A 15,135-nucleotide genomic window follows, 5' to 3' on the forward strand; every position below is an offset into this window, starting at 1 on the left:
GTGCCTAAAGAACACTTCCGAGCAAGAGCCAGGAGGCTGAGGACCCCCCTCCCCACTGCCGGAGCAGTGCTGCCCTCGGCCCAGGTGAGGCGAGGAAGAAGCCCATTGCTCCACAGACGCCCGCATCCCGATGTCCACCCTGCCGCCACAAGCAAATTTAATTTTGCATTAAGATCCTTATTTTGCACAAAGCTACACCGTGCATCCCCAACGCAGCACCTACAACGGCTGCCGAGCCCTTCCAGCATCTACAGTTGCCACCACTAGCCTCGAGGAGGCTTTGCCATGTCCAAGATGGCCGCTGGCATTTTGTCGTGGGGCATCAGCCCACTACCTCTGCTGCAGGCCTGATCCGATTGGCCCTGCACTCCGCCTTAAGCCTACCACAATTGCTGGCAGGCGAACGCCGGCATGCCCCTAAGGCCGACCTCAAGGCTTCCTATCTGGAGCCTGTCGGGAGCCGAAGGAGCCAGGAGCCACAAACGATGCCCGATTCTCCGCTGACTGCTTTGGACTTCAGTGGTAAGTGCCTTACTGTGCTCAGCCTATCACCCGTATACAACTCAGCAAGGTTCATATGCACCTAGGCCACACGTGTGATCAGTTAGTCAACCCACGCTTCCAGACTGACTTAAAACTTTGTCCCTTGCCAGCATCTTGTGTTGCACTACGCTGCTCTGCTTGGCCTGCGCCCCTACTTCCCAACTATACTACAACCATACTCAGGCCACATGTATGTGAACCACTATACGGCAGCCTTTACGCCATAATTGAATCCTGGTGCAATATTAACTATGCATTGTAGTTGCTGTGCTTATACTTCAGTGCTAACTTCCAATCTAGATGTGCTACTACTAGTATTATAGCTGATTCCAGGTGTTTATCATTTAGGTATTCGAAATGCTCTGTCTCAGGCCCGAATGCTACACTTGAACCGAGGCATATTACCTATGCACTGTAACTGTTAACTGTAACATTGTAACTGTTGTGTCTCAGACTCTAGTGCAAATCTCGAATCTAGGTGTGCTACTACCAATGCATTTCAACTGTTGTGTCTCAGACTCTAGTGCTAATGTAGAAGGCGCCACACCATATATAGCAGCACTCTATCGCGGCATTTAGCCTACTCTGTCTAATACCATTGTATGGTCACTGTACTTTGCCACCTTACCTAATACTTGATCGTTGTACGCAGCCTATCTCGCCTAATACCTCGAATACTACACCAAGCCTACTCTGCCTAATATCTGATCACTGTACCTTAGCCCACTCTGCCTAGTATTCAACTGCAGCATTTAGTGTATTCTCCGTAATACCTAGCTCACTTTGCCAAATACTTAGCCGAAAGCTGGCCTATACTTGATTGATGCAGGAAATAAGCCCAAGTTTGACTAGCAACAACATTATGTACTCGTACCTGCCCAACCCAGCCCTTCGAACTCTCACCAACCTGATAGTTATATTGTATACATCACCATGCTAACAACTCTGCCCCTAGAGGGCCCAGATGCCCACACACAATTTATCTCCAAACTCCCTTGCAATATAGTACAGAGAAACTACAGACTCCGGGCACGCCTACCTAAAATATTCGAACCTATCAATAAATAGAATATCAAACTGAGTCACCTTCGACCTAAACTACTCCCACCTCTGGAAACTACTGCTCTTCTAAGCTGCAAACCTATCCTAAAAGAAATAAGCCCACTGCCAACCCGCCTCTCACGGTACAGCCAGACCCTGACCTAAAAGCTGCCCTAATCAATGCCAGATCATTAGTCGCTCATGCTACAGACATAGCAGACGTCCTCCTAGAAAATGATCTTGACTTCCTCGCCATTACTGAATCATGGCTCCACGAAGCAGCAGGCCCCGCACTAACTTTAGCAGTCCCTGACAACTACACTATCCTTAGAGCTGATAGACTAAACGCACGAGGTGGAGGAATAGCGATTATCGCCAAAACTAATCTCTCCATGAGAATCATTTCCACACCTAACCTTAATTCCTGTGAGTCTCTTTCTATCAAACTACCTACTGCCCATTCTCAAACATTAAACATTCACCTCTCCTACAGACCCCCAGCCCCTATCAGTACATTCAATGAAGATATCACCACTGTTATCTCTGAGAAGTTACAAAATTCCTCACAAACCCTTGTGCTAGGAGATTTTAACCTAGGGTATAATGATATCAATGATCAGCAGGCCACTGATGTAGCCAATACCCTAACAGAATTAGGCTTCACGCAGAAAGTAAATGTATCCACCCATTCCAAAGGGAGAACCCTTGACTGGATTGCCAGCCACAACTGCAATCTATCCATCTTAACTATTGCCCCCCCAAATCTGGACAGACCACCATTTAATCTCCTTTACAATTAACACTAAAAGACCCATAGCTCTAACACCACCCCTCGCCACAGCCACTTTAACCAGAAATAAGAAAAATATTACGGCAGATACAATTCTGCCACTTATCCTACCCAAACTTAACTGCCTACCTGACTACGTTGATCCGAGCCTTCTAGTGGAGGAATTCAATAATGATATGACCCTTGCTCTCGACAGCAGTGCGCCGCTCAAACTTAGGAATAGTAAACCAAAAAAGCACCTGAACTCCTGGTTTACACCCCCCCCAGAAAAGAAAATATGAAAAGGCATGGAACTTACATCCCACTGCAGAAAACAAAACCAATCTAATAAACATCTCAACACAATACAAAAAGGATATCATCCTGGCCAAACAAGAAACCTATAATAACAGGATTACCCAAGCCAATTCCAGCATGAAGGAGCTCTTCTCCATCCTAAAATAACTAGAAACTCCTATCATAGTACAGGATGACTCCATCAAAGATAAAACCTGGTGCACAGACATACAGCTGGCACAAACCAACTAAGTGTCCAATCTCCAAACCAAAATTGCTTTAAAAAAAGCCTCACTATCAGCCCTGAACCAAACTCCCTTGAACAAAACCTCCACACCCATACCCAAAGATTCCACCCAATTCAAATTCTCTAAGGTCTCAGTGATCGAGGTAGAGAAAGCCATTCTGAGTCTTAAACCATCAATTGTAAAGGTGACCAATGCCCAGCATAACTGATCAAGGACGCTGCTAGAGATCTAGCTCCCTTCATCACCAAACTTATCAATGCCTCCTTTACTACGGGCACTATTCCACGTAACTTAAAGGAATCTTGGGTACTCCCCCTTCTGAAAAAACAAACACTGGACCCCAACATTCCCACAAACTACAGGCCCATCACCACGGTGCCTTTCTTACTAAAGATACTAGACAAGGTAGCCTATACCCAAATTCAGAACTTCCTTGAGGTGAACCAGCAATCTGGTTTCCGACCGCAACATGGCACAGAGACTGCCCTTATTGACCTTAAGGCCCAAATTGACTCACTTAGAGACGAGGGTAAATTAGCTATCCTCCTCCTACTAGACCTCTCAGCCGCCTTTGACCTGGTGGACCATAGAGTCCTGTGCAACCACTTGGACACTGCAGCCCACTTCTCAGGGGAGGCCATTCCTTAGTGACAGGACTATGAGAGTGTTCTCCCCCTCAGCGGCAGCAGACTCAATACCCATCACCTGTGGAGTGCCCCAGGGATCTTTGTCTCGCCAACGCTCTACAATATTTTCACCAAGCCACTCTTTGACGATCTTGACAATCTGGGTGTCACCTACACCAACTATGCAGACGACACTCAGATTCTCCTACCACTTACCGGGGATTACAGAGAAGATCTAGCTTTGGTGAATTGAATCTATAGCATCGTGCAGGCATGGATGGCCAACCACGGCCTATGTTTAAACGATGACAAAACAGAGCTCATCATCATGGGCACTGCAGCGCGCATCTCTAAACTTAACCAAAACCATTCAGCATTCATAATCGATGGGAACACTATTATGGTCGCCAAAGAAGTAAAAACCCTAGGTTTTTACCTTGACTCGACCCTTTCCCTCACCAAACAGGTGAATTCACTGGCCTCATCCTCGGCCTATACATGTAAATTAATACGAGCCAGGAAACCATTCTTATCAGATGACAGTTGTCTTATCCTAGTCAGAGCCCTTATCTTATCAAAATTAGATTATTGCAACTCCCTTTACATAGGGTCTACTAAACAAATAATCAATAGAATACAAGTGCTCCAAAACAATGCTCTTAGAACGGCCCTAAGCATCCCCAGAAGAGCAGATATCTCCGAAATAAGACGGAAATACAAATGGCTATCTACCCAAGAAAAAAAATCATCCTCAAAGTTGCATCCCTCATCCACAAATGCTTAAACAATAAAGCCCCCCCGATACCTAACAGAACGATTCAATAGAAAAAACCCTACCAGACCTACTAGAACAGTTAGCCCCAAAGGCCTTTTAGTGCCCAAATTCAAACTAACCACCATTGGAGGATTCAGCTTCCCAGTTAAGGCAGCTCAATTATGGAACTCCCTACCCCATGCACTTAGATCTGACCAAACGTTCTACAAATTCAGACAGAATACAATAAAATGGCTCATTGAGAATGATATGTAAACTGCACTTTCCTATGTACCCACCACATGTTCTGTACCTGATGGAGACTGACCTGCCACTATGTAAAGCTAGCTCTATGATGATTGTTATGCATCGTATGTCCCGTTACTGTCTCACCCTGTGGTGCCATGTTCTTAATGTGTAATCTCTGTAACTAAGCTGTAAACCCACTTGTTCTCATGTGCCCTGCTACCTCAGGGTCCGGTGTGCAAAACAAATAAATAAACAAACAACAAATTTAGGATGGACAGCAGCAAATGGGGGCCTAATGCGCACTGTGTAGTCAAGCTCCAATCAATCAAAGGTCTTCAACATGGTAACGAGATTAAACATAACGGAAAAGCAAAATATGAAGTCGTATTCTAGTTAAGTCCGATACTTACAGCTCTGTAGTCAATAAACATTTCTTTGAACGCCAAAAAGTCAGTAAACGTGAGAAGCATGTCAAATATGTCTCCAGCCATCTCATCTTTATGTAATCTGCAAAGGCAATTGAGAAAAGACTCCTTCAGTTACATCTTAGCAACAATAACACTGAAGCATGAGTAAACCCTGCGTGTAATGTGCCTTATAATAAGATTTGTTTAAAACAAAGAAAAAGTACAACTTGCGTGATTTAAAATAATCTAAAACCAAAAGTAACCAGATTTCCTGTACAAACTGAAGGAATAGACTTTAAAAGGTGATTAAAGCGTTAATGAGAGAGAGAGAATTTCCAAAGGGCAATTCGGGTTTTCCAAAATGCATTCAAATGGAAATTTAATTTAAAGCAGCAGCAAAAAAAGCATTTTCATTCTCAGCGTACTATGAAAAGTACCTTCGGCCCATATTGTCTGTGAAACTAGCGACTGTCCTCTGCATGGGTTCCTTTTGGTCGCAAACCATCAAGCGATTGGCCACTGAAACTAAAGTGAGGTGGCATCTGGACTGAAGTTTACTTGATATCACGCCTTGAATAACCAAAATAGTGTTTACAACTAAAACAGAACTTTATAATGAAACAATATCTGGTTAGCAGAACATGCAAAATTAAACAGGGTGCCTCTCTTTGAGAAGAAAGTGGAAGACAGCTGAATAAATGCAGTGGGTGTTCATGAAGTTCTAGGGCGAACTTTGTTAGGGTCCTGTAAGATTATTTAGCAATTTCTTTTTACATGCAGCACCACTGCATGGGTTGGTGCATTGCTATAATGCGGTACAGCAAGGCATGTGTTGCCAGTGTGACATGGACATGTAAATGAAAACAGGCTATTCAGTCAAAAACGATTTCTACATCTAAAATGCTATTTTTTTTTACAGTTAAAAGCATATATTTTTTCTCTCACCTGAAATTCCTCTGTTGCAGGAGACACATTTGAGGACTAATGAACTAACCTCATTAACAATACTAACGATTCTAACTCATTAATAATATAATGTGTTTTCCAGTGCAAAATGAGATGGGAAATGACAGGCTCTGAAAGTCATTTTAAACGCGCATCCAGATTTTTTTCTCTTTGCTTCTATCTGTGCTCTGTCCACGGTATTTGCAGGAAGAAAAGACTCGAATAAGCAGGAAATCAGTTTTGTTACAGTTGCAACTGTATAAGCCAAGCCATTGTTCAAGAGAAGGAGGGTAGGACATGATTGAATATCATTGGTTGAACTCATTTGGTAGGCTGTAATAGAGCTTTTCTAATGAACCTCGGGGAAGAAGAGAGGGAGAAGACATTTTACACAGCTGGGAGAAAGACCTGGCTGGTGGCTGGGGAGTTTCCTGATTGAAAAAGCAGATCCCAGTGCACTGCTGCAGAGATGGGAATTCCAGTCAATAAGCCCGGTTTGAGTGACGGCAGATGCTCGTCCTTGCTGGGGTGATTTAAGAGGGACTTCCAGAAGGCGACCAGCCGAAGAATTTCACATGCTGGACAAGCTTGGTAATTATATTGCAGAGTGCGGGGGCAATGTGTATGTGTGCGAAACTATTCAGTCAGAGTAGAAGAGAGAATTCCAGTGTTTTATCAACATGTTTAATGTTGCAAATTGAATATGTTCTCGCCGCTCTCTTCTCATTTTGTTACAGATAATGTTACTGTGCAATTTCCATTTATTTCTGTAAAAAGAGTAAGATCGTGTTGAAATGCAATTTTTTATAATACACAAAAATATCTGAAAGCAGACGGATAGTGTGTTTTATTTTTCTCTTTTATTCGTGCATCTACCATTACAGTACTGATAATATGGGGAGAGGTTTAGACAGTGCAATTGTCATTTTTTAAGGTAGCTAAAAATAAGACTTGGCGGTAGCTGTGTGCATGATTCCATTCAGTATATAAGTGTCATGATCTCTGCTTCCAAAAGGTCAGGGTTTTCCCAACTCCCTTGGAAGCAGATCCATAACCCAGGTTCCGAGTGCCAACCAGTCCCAATTGGGACCTTTTGGACCCAGTCCTGGCGCCAGTGGCACCAGGCTCATAAATATGCCCAGTCCCAGCGCTGGAAGCGCCGGGCTCATAATGCTTGGGTGGACTTACCTGCAGCAGACCATGCTGCTTACTTGCCTGCCAGTTGAGCCTCTGATCCTCTTCTGTTTGGAACTACTTTTCCTGTTGGGTGGGGCAGGAGCCACTCCCTAGGTTCAGAACACTGGAACTCTTCTGGAAAGCAGGAACTCTTTTCTTACCTAGGCGTGGCTGTGGAAGGAGACACCTAAGCACTACAGGAGGCTATTTAAACCACACCCGATGGATGAATCTTGCTTTGCGTTATTCTGCATCCTCTGCAGCAGAACACTCATCGTGTCTTCTGCATCTGATCCTGGGCCTAAGGAAAAAGGCTTACCATCCTGAATTCAGTCTTCAGCAACACCTATAAAGACAAGAAAGAACAGGTTAGCATTACGGTCTTCAGTCACAGCGCTTCACTTACCTGGTCCATCGGCTCTCACCAACGCCTCGCGCTGCATTCCGGCATCTGAAAGACAACGGCTTACCTACTTCTTCGTGCGCTCCGGAGGTCTTCGCACTGCATTCCGGCATCTGAAAGACAAAAGCTTACCAACTCTTCGCACGCTCCGGAGGCCTTCGGCGCTGCATCCCGCATCTGAAAGACAAAACAAGGTGCGTTTAAAGACATTGGGGAACTTTAATACTCACGTGCCATTACTCCTTTCCACATCTAACCCAGTGGGTATTCCGGCACCCTGCAGCCGCTCCGAACTTGTACCTGTAAAATAAAAAGACAGTTAGAGCGCATCGTGAAGCAGGCAACAAGCGCTTACTTACGTGCTTCCAGGCGCTTCTATTCATCACACGGGCTCCATCTTCAACTCACTTCAGCCCGTCACCCGCCATCGCCAGAACCCTGCAAAACAAGAGACATCATTACTAAAGACTTTTAAAGACATTAGAATTACTCGAAACTTACCGTTCGTGCAGTAAACGACGGACAGCAGTCCTCTGAAGTCAAGAGGCCTGCTCCCCTTATCCAGTGGAGAAACTGGTTACAGCACCCTACCCCGAGGCAGATGTAGAGCACGGCGTTCACTTACCTAAGGTGAGAGCGTTAACCTTTGGGGTTCTACAGGAGAAGAGAAAGAGAAGAAGAGAGAGACATTCAATAACCCAGTTCATTAATCCCATATTTTCTATCTGCAGACATCTTACCCTTCGAGTCAGACATACAGTGCACAGAGGTCCAGCCCAAAGAGCCAGCCGTGTGTTACACATCACCTTTAAAGATAAGGTATACGCCCAGTCAAGACCGGCGCCTCTACGGGAATCAGGTGAGCGTTACAGAACGCAAAGCCTACCGCAAAACTCCCGTCCAGGCGCTATGGAAACCTCAGATACCGACCAGCTAGCCCAGTTACTTGGGGAACTAAGGGCAGAAGTGCATGCAGCCCGTCAGGAAACGAACGCTCTAAGAAGGGAACTGATTATTTCCAAGGAGCGAACAGATGATCTCGCTAGACAATTGCTACAGTCACAAGCCGGACAGACCCCGTTACCCGCATCTGGGGGAAATCTTCCTTCTACATCCTCTATGAATCCAGTGCATATCAACCTACCTGGGAATGTACCTCTGGCTCCGCCCGAACGATTTTCTGGTGACCCAAAGAGGTTTGCAGTATTTATCAATCAGTGCCGGTTGCATTTCTTATGCCGGCCAGCAGCCTTTCCAACTGATCAAGCTAAAGTAGCTTTCGTGCTTTCGTACCTTAGTGGCAATGCGGAAGACTGGTCGATCCCTCTAGTAAATCAAGATGATCCGGTCCTCCATGATTTTCAAGCTTTTCAGCTCAGTATGGAAAAACTGTTCGCAAGACATTCACAGGGGCAGGCCTTGGACAATGAGCTTCTTTCGTTGCGATAAGGTAATCAAGACCTTTTGGCTTATATTGCGTCTTTCAACAGACTGATAGTGGAAACTCAATGGCCTGAGGACAAAAGGATTACGCTGTTTTATAGAGGTCTACGTGGAGAGCACAAAGATGTGTTAGCCCAAGTAGTGAATCCCCCACAAGATTGTTCGGACTATAAAGACTTAGTCGTTCAAATAGATCACAGACTGCAGAACAGGAAGGCCGATCGTTCCAAGTTTGATGCTGTATTCTCCAAACCGCCAACTCCTTCCAAAGGAGTAGACTCCGGGGAACCCATGCAAATAGGGGGCCTGAAAGGTCCTCTCTAACACAAAAGGAGCGGGAAAGGAGAAAACAGTTGCAATTATGCCTCTATTGCGGAACCTCAGGGCACTTCTCTTCGAGACTGTTTGGTGAAACCTGCCAAGAAGGCAGTAGGAGCTGCAGTTACCAAAGTTACAAACTCTGAGCAGGGAAACAACCTCGCCCGACAAGAATAGAGGTCCTCTTGCCGAGCGTGAAAACCAGTTCCGTGACCTCGCATTTCGTGATACCTATGGTCCTCATTAGCCCTGATAATCCGGATCGATTACATGCAATTGAAGCTTACGTCGACAGCGGTGCCATCGGCAATTATGTGGATCATGAAATGGTTTTGAGGATGAATCTAACTCTTTGTCCCAAGGCTGTAAAGGACGTCATTACTACGGTGGATGGAACGGAGATAGCCTCCGGACCAGTAACGCATACCACTCAAGAAGTGACGCTAGTAAGTCAAGATGGACACCATGAGAAGATCGTATTCGATGTGATCAAGGCTCCTCAGTTACAGATTATTCTAGGAATACCTTGGTTAGAGAAACACAATCCTCTGATCGATTGGCGGGCAAGAACGGCCCAGTTTCCAGAATGTGTCTCTACTTGTCACCCTCCACCTGGTGTTGCACTGGCAGCAATTTCTTCAGAGACTCCCCAGTTACCTCCCGAATACCTAGAATACCAAGATGTTTTCCGGAAGGATCAGGCTAACTCTCTACCTCCTCATAGGTTTTATGACTGCCAGATAGACCTGATACCTGGATCTACTCCTCCTTGTAGTAGAATTTATGCCCTCACCGAGCCTGAGAACCTTCACCTTCGACAATACCTGGATCAATACCTGGCAAATGGGTTTATTCGTCCTTCCAAGTCCCCTGCTTCTTCAGCTTTGTTCTTCGTTCCAAAAAAGGAAGGAGACCTTAGAACCTGTATAGATTATCGCTCCCTGAACCAGATCACTGTCAAGAATAGATATCCGTTACCTTTGATCCCTGAACTCCTGGACCAAGTCAGAAAAGCATGCATGTATACAAAGCTGGATCTTAGAGGAGCCTACCACTTGGTACGAGTAAAGGAGGGCGATGAATGGAAGACGGCCTTCCGCACCAAATATGGGCTATTTGAATATCAGGTCATGCCCTTCGGACTTTGCAATGCCCTGGCCGCCTTTCAATATTTTATGAACGATGTCCTCAGAGAGCTCATAGATGTGTGTGTTGTTGTTTACATTGACGACATCCTCGTTTATTCTTCATCGGAATCTGAACATCGGAAACACGTGAAAATGGTCCTCGAAAGATTGCGTCAACACAAACTTTTCGCTAAGTTGGAAAAATGTGTTTTCAACGTGACTGAAGTTGAATTCTTGGGATTCATATTATCACCTAGCGGAGTGCGTATGGATTCAAAGAAGGTCGATGCAGTTCTCAAATGGCCATCACCATCCTCCGTAAAAGGTGTGCAAAGCATGTTAGGCTTCGCTAACTTTTACCACAGGTTTATCCCTGAATTTTCTCGAATAGTCCAGCCCATCACTGCCTTGTTAAAGAAAAACAAACGTTTTGAATGGTCTACCGAGGCGGAACAAGCTTTCCAGGATTTGAAGACTAAAATTTATCTCTGCACCAATCTTAAAACACCCTCGCCCAAACTCCCCTACATCGTGGAAACTGATGCTTCAAGCCTTGCCATGGGGGCAGTTCCATCACAAAAGGACCCGGTAACCAATCAGTTGCATCCCGTGGCATTTTGGTCCCGCAAATTCTCGCCTCCTGAAATCAATTACACGATTACTGACAAGGAACTTCTGGCTATCAAGTCTGCCTTTAAGGCTTGGCGGCATTATCTGCTGGGGGCCCGACACACCGTTACTGTGATTACGGATCACCGAAACCTGCAATATTTGAAAACCGCAAAAGCCCAATCCTCTAGGCAACTCCGTTGGGCATTATTCTTTGCAGAGTTTGACTTCATAATTACCTATCGACCTGGTACAAAAAACGGTAAAGCTGATGCCCTTTCTCGGATGGGAGTGGAAGAACACTTGATCAACCCTAAACCTGTACCAATCATTCCCGAACAAAGAATTCTGGGTGTAATCGCCACACAATCCATAGCGGAAGTTTAAGGATAAAGCCAGGCAACTTGTAACTCCAGCAGACATACAGAATTGGCATCTGCAGGGAAAGGACTTTGCAGTAAAGGACAACTTATTGTATTTCCAAGAACGATTGATTATACCTGCCCAGCACAGATTTACAGAAAAAAGTAATCTCTTGTTATCACGATTCTTTAATGGAAGGACATCCCGGTATGGCCAAGACCTCAGAAAAGATCAAGCGCTACTTCTGGTGGCCGTCTTGGAAAAAAGATATCAGAGACTTTATAATGTCCTGTGGAGTATGCGCCCAAAACAAGAGTCAAAAGGAAAGACCAGCAGGCCTCTTACGCCCTATTGACATCCCACCTCGCCCTTGGCATACGCTTTCTATGGACTTCATCACGATCTACCTCCATGCTCCGGATACAATACGATTCTAGTAATCGTGGACTTATTCTCCAAGATGGCGCATTTTATTCCGCTCAAAGGCTTGCCAACAGCAGCAACTCTGGCCCGAGAATTTCTCGAAAACATTGTCCGACTGCACGGTTTTCCTTCGGTTCTAATTTCGGATCAAGGTAGTCAATTTATTTCTCATTTTTGGCGAAGTTGCTGTCGGTCGGCTCAAATTGATGTGAGACTATCGACCAGTCACCACCCTCAGACCGACGGACAAACCGAGAGGACCAATCAAACTCTGGAACAGTATTTACGCTGCATGCTGCAACAAACTGAAAAAACTTGGAAAGACATCCTTTGGATAGCCGAATATGCCTACAATAACTCTGTCCATTCGGGAACTGGGAAAACCCTGTTTTTTCTTTTATACGGCAGTCACCCTCGAACCTCGGAGTTGGATCCCCTCCAAGATCTTGAAACACCAGCAGTAGACTACCTGCATTCTACAATCACCCAAGCCTTTAAGGAAGCTGTTTCTCACCTTCAAAGGGCTAAAGAAAAATACAAGAAAGGAGCAGATCAACATCGGAAGGAAGCCCCTCAATATCAATCAATAGTAGGGGATCAAGTCTGGTTATCCACCAAATATCTACCTCTAAAAGGGCCAAGCACATTCAACCCAAGATACCTTGGTCCCTATTCCATCACTACCATAGTAAACCCAGTAGCGGCCAAGTTGGACTTCCCCCCGCACATGAAGATACATCCGGCCTTCCACGTCTCTCTATTAAAACCCGTGCAACCTCAAACCCGACTAACTAAATCTCCAAAACCCATCCTAGTTGATGGAGAACTCGAGTTTGAAGTCAAAAGCATTCTGGACTCCAAGATCTCCAAATCTAAACTATTTTACCTAATTGACTGGAAAGGCTACGGCCCCCAAGAGAGATCCTGGGAACCTGCTGAATATGTCCACGCTCCTCGCCTAATCAAAAGATTTCACCGAACATTTCCTGACAAGCCAAAACCCCCGGAGAAGCCCGGTTTGGGAGGGGCCTTGAGGGGGGGGTACTGTCATGATCTCTGCTTCCAAAAGGTCAGGGTTTTCCCAACTCCCTTGGAAGCAGATCCATAACCCAGGTTCCGAGTGCCAACCAGTCCCAATTGGGACCTTTTGGACCCAGTCCTGGCGCCAGTGGCACCAGGCTCATAAATATGCCCAGTCCCAGCGCTGGAAGCGCCGGGCTCATAATGCTTGGGTGGACTTACCTGCAGCAGACCATGCTGCTTACTTGCCTGCCAGTTGAGCCTCTGATCCTCTTCTGTTTGGAACTACTTTTCCTGTTGGGTGGGGCAGGAGCCACTCCCTAGGTTCAGAACACTGGAACTCTTCTGGAAAGCAGGAACTCTTTTCTTACCTAGGCGTGGCTGTGGAAGGAGACGCCTAAGCACTACAGGAGGCTATTTAAACCACACCCGATGGATGAATCTTGCTTTGCGTTATTCTGCATCCTCTGCAGCAGAACGCTCATCGTGTCTTCTGCATCTGATCCTGGGCCTAAGGAAAAAGGCTTACCATCCTGAATCCAGTCTTCAGCAACACCTATAAAGACAAGAAAGAACAGGTTAGCATTACGGTCTTCAGTCACAGCGCTTCACTTACCTGGTCCATCGGCTGTCACCAACGCCTCGCGCTGCATTCCGGCATCTGAAAGACAAAGGCTTACCTACTCTTCGTGCGCTCCGGAGGTCTTCGCACTGCATTCCGGCATCTGAAAGACAAAGGCTTACCTACTCTTCGTGCGCTCCAGAGGTCTTCGCACTGCATTCCGGCATCTGAAAGACAAAGGCTTACCTACTCTTCGTGCGCTCCGGAGGTCTTCGCACTGCATTCCGGCATCTGAAAGACAAAAGCTTACCAACTCTTTGCACGCTCCGGAGGCCTTCGGCGCTGCATCCCGCATCTGAAAGACAAAACAAGGTGCGTTTAAAGACATTGGGGAACTTTAATACTCACGTGCCATTACTCCATTCCACATCTAACCCAGTGGGTATTCCGGCACCCTGCAGCCGCTCCGAACTTGTACCTGCAAAATAAAAAGACAGTTAGAGCGCATCGTGAAGCAGGCAACAAGCGCTTACTTACGTGCTTCCAGGCGCTTCTATTCATCACACGGGCTCCATCTTCAACTCACTTCAGCCCGTCATCCGCCATCGCCGGAACCCTGCAAAACAAGAGACATCATTACTAAAGACTTTTAAAGACATTAGAATTACTCGAAACTTACCGTTCGTGCAGTAAACGACGGACAGCAGTCCTCTGAAGTCAAGAGGCCTGCTCCCCTTATCCAGTGGAGAAACTGGTTACAGCACCCTGCCCCGAGGCAGATGGAGAGCACGGCGTTCACTTACCTAAGGTGAGAGCGTTAACCTTTGGGGTTCTACAGGAGAAGAGAAAGGGAAGAAGAGAGACACATTCAATAACCCAGTTCATTAATCCCATATTTTCTATCTGCAGACATCTTACCCTTCGAGTCAGACATACAGTGCACAGAGGTCCAGCCCAAAGAGACAGCCGTGTGTTACACATCATCTTTGAAGATAGGGTATACGCCCAGTCAAGACCGGCGCCTCTACGGGAATCAGGTGAGCGTTACAATAAGTGTGTGTTTTCTGAACGGAACAGAATAACAACATAATGAAATAGCCTGGTGCTGGAGGTACATGAGTCAGCAGAAAGAGAGGCCCTGGACATAGTTCACCGATGTAGATAAGTTGGTGATGAATACCACATGTTAGCTCGCTGCCGTAGATAAATCAGTGAGGTCAGCCCATGGTGGCACTCCAATTGAAAATGTGGTGTTCCTGAAATGTAAGCCTGAGGCCCCTCTAGTGATCACACAAACAAACTAAGCAAAAATAAGGGGTTCTGGATATTGGGGCCACATATAAAACAAAGGAATTATGCTCACCAGAAATACCACCAATAACGCATACCAACATAATGTATACCACTAAATGTATCTGTGTGCTGAAATAATGTATGTATACTGTAGTACTATATACCAAATCTAATCTGAATGCAAAGCGTGATTATTACTGAATTATTTTCATTTTGGCGGTAAGAAAATACTGCTAGGCCCCAAATCTATACAAAATACCCAACATATTTATGGTGCGTTGCAGGCCGGGAAAGTGATCATAGAGCACCTACTGGGTATGGCAAGTGTGTTTCACACTGCCATCTGTACATTAAAGGGAACCCATTTCATAATAACAGTGTGTCACCAAAAACGAATTTCAGAATGTCGCAAAGGGAAACCACATTCTCAGACCTAGTGCAATATTTAGAGGCAAAGTTGTTTGCACATGGGACGTGGTCATCAAACAGTACCTCAGAATGGCATGACCGCCTTCAGGG

At 45.6% G+C, this 15,135-nt stretch overlaps 1 protein-coding gene across 3 annotated transcripts in view; it reads right to left on the reverse strand.

The window, feature by feature from the left end:
* Positions 1–15,135, reverse strand: part of ARL2BP (ARF like GTPase 2 binding protein) — a 412,008-nt gene that overhangs the window by 10,467 nt on the left and 386,406 nt on the right. For all 3 annotated transcript variants that reach the window (XM_069653370.1, XM_069653353.1, XM_069653360.1), the window contains one exon: positions 4,938–5,034. In XM_069653370.1, coding sequence (XP_069509471.1) covers positions 4,938–5,034 — 97 coding nt within the window. The remainder of the gene's footprint in view (positions 1–4,937; positions 5,035–15,135) is intronic.

This window comes from Ambystoma mexicanum, chromosome 1p (genome assembly GCF_040938575.1).
Source record: "Ambystoma mexicanum isolate Mex_15411 chromosome 1p, UKY_AmexF1_1, whole genome shotgun sequence".
In the NCBI taxonomy this organism is placed as follows: domain Eukaryota; kingdom Metazoa; phylum Chordata; class Amphibia; order Caudata; family Ambystomatidae; genus Ambystoma; species Ambystoma mexicanum.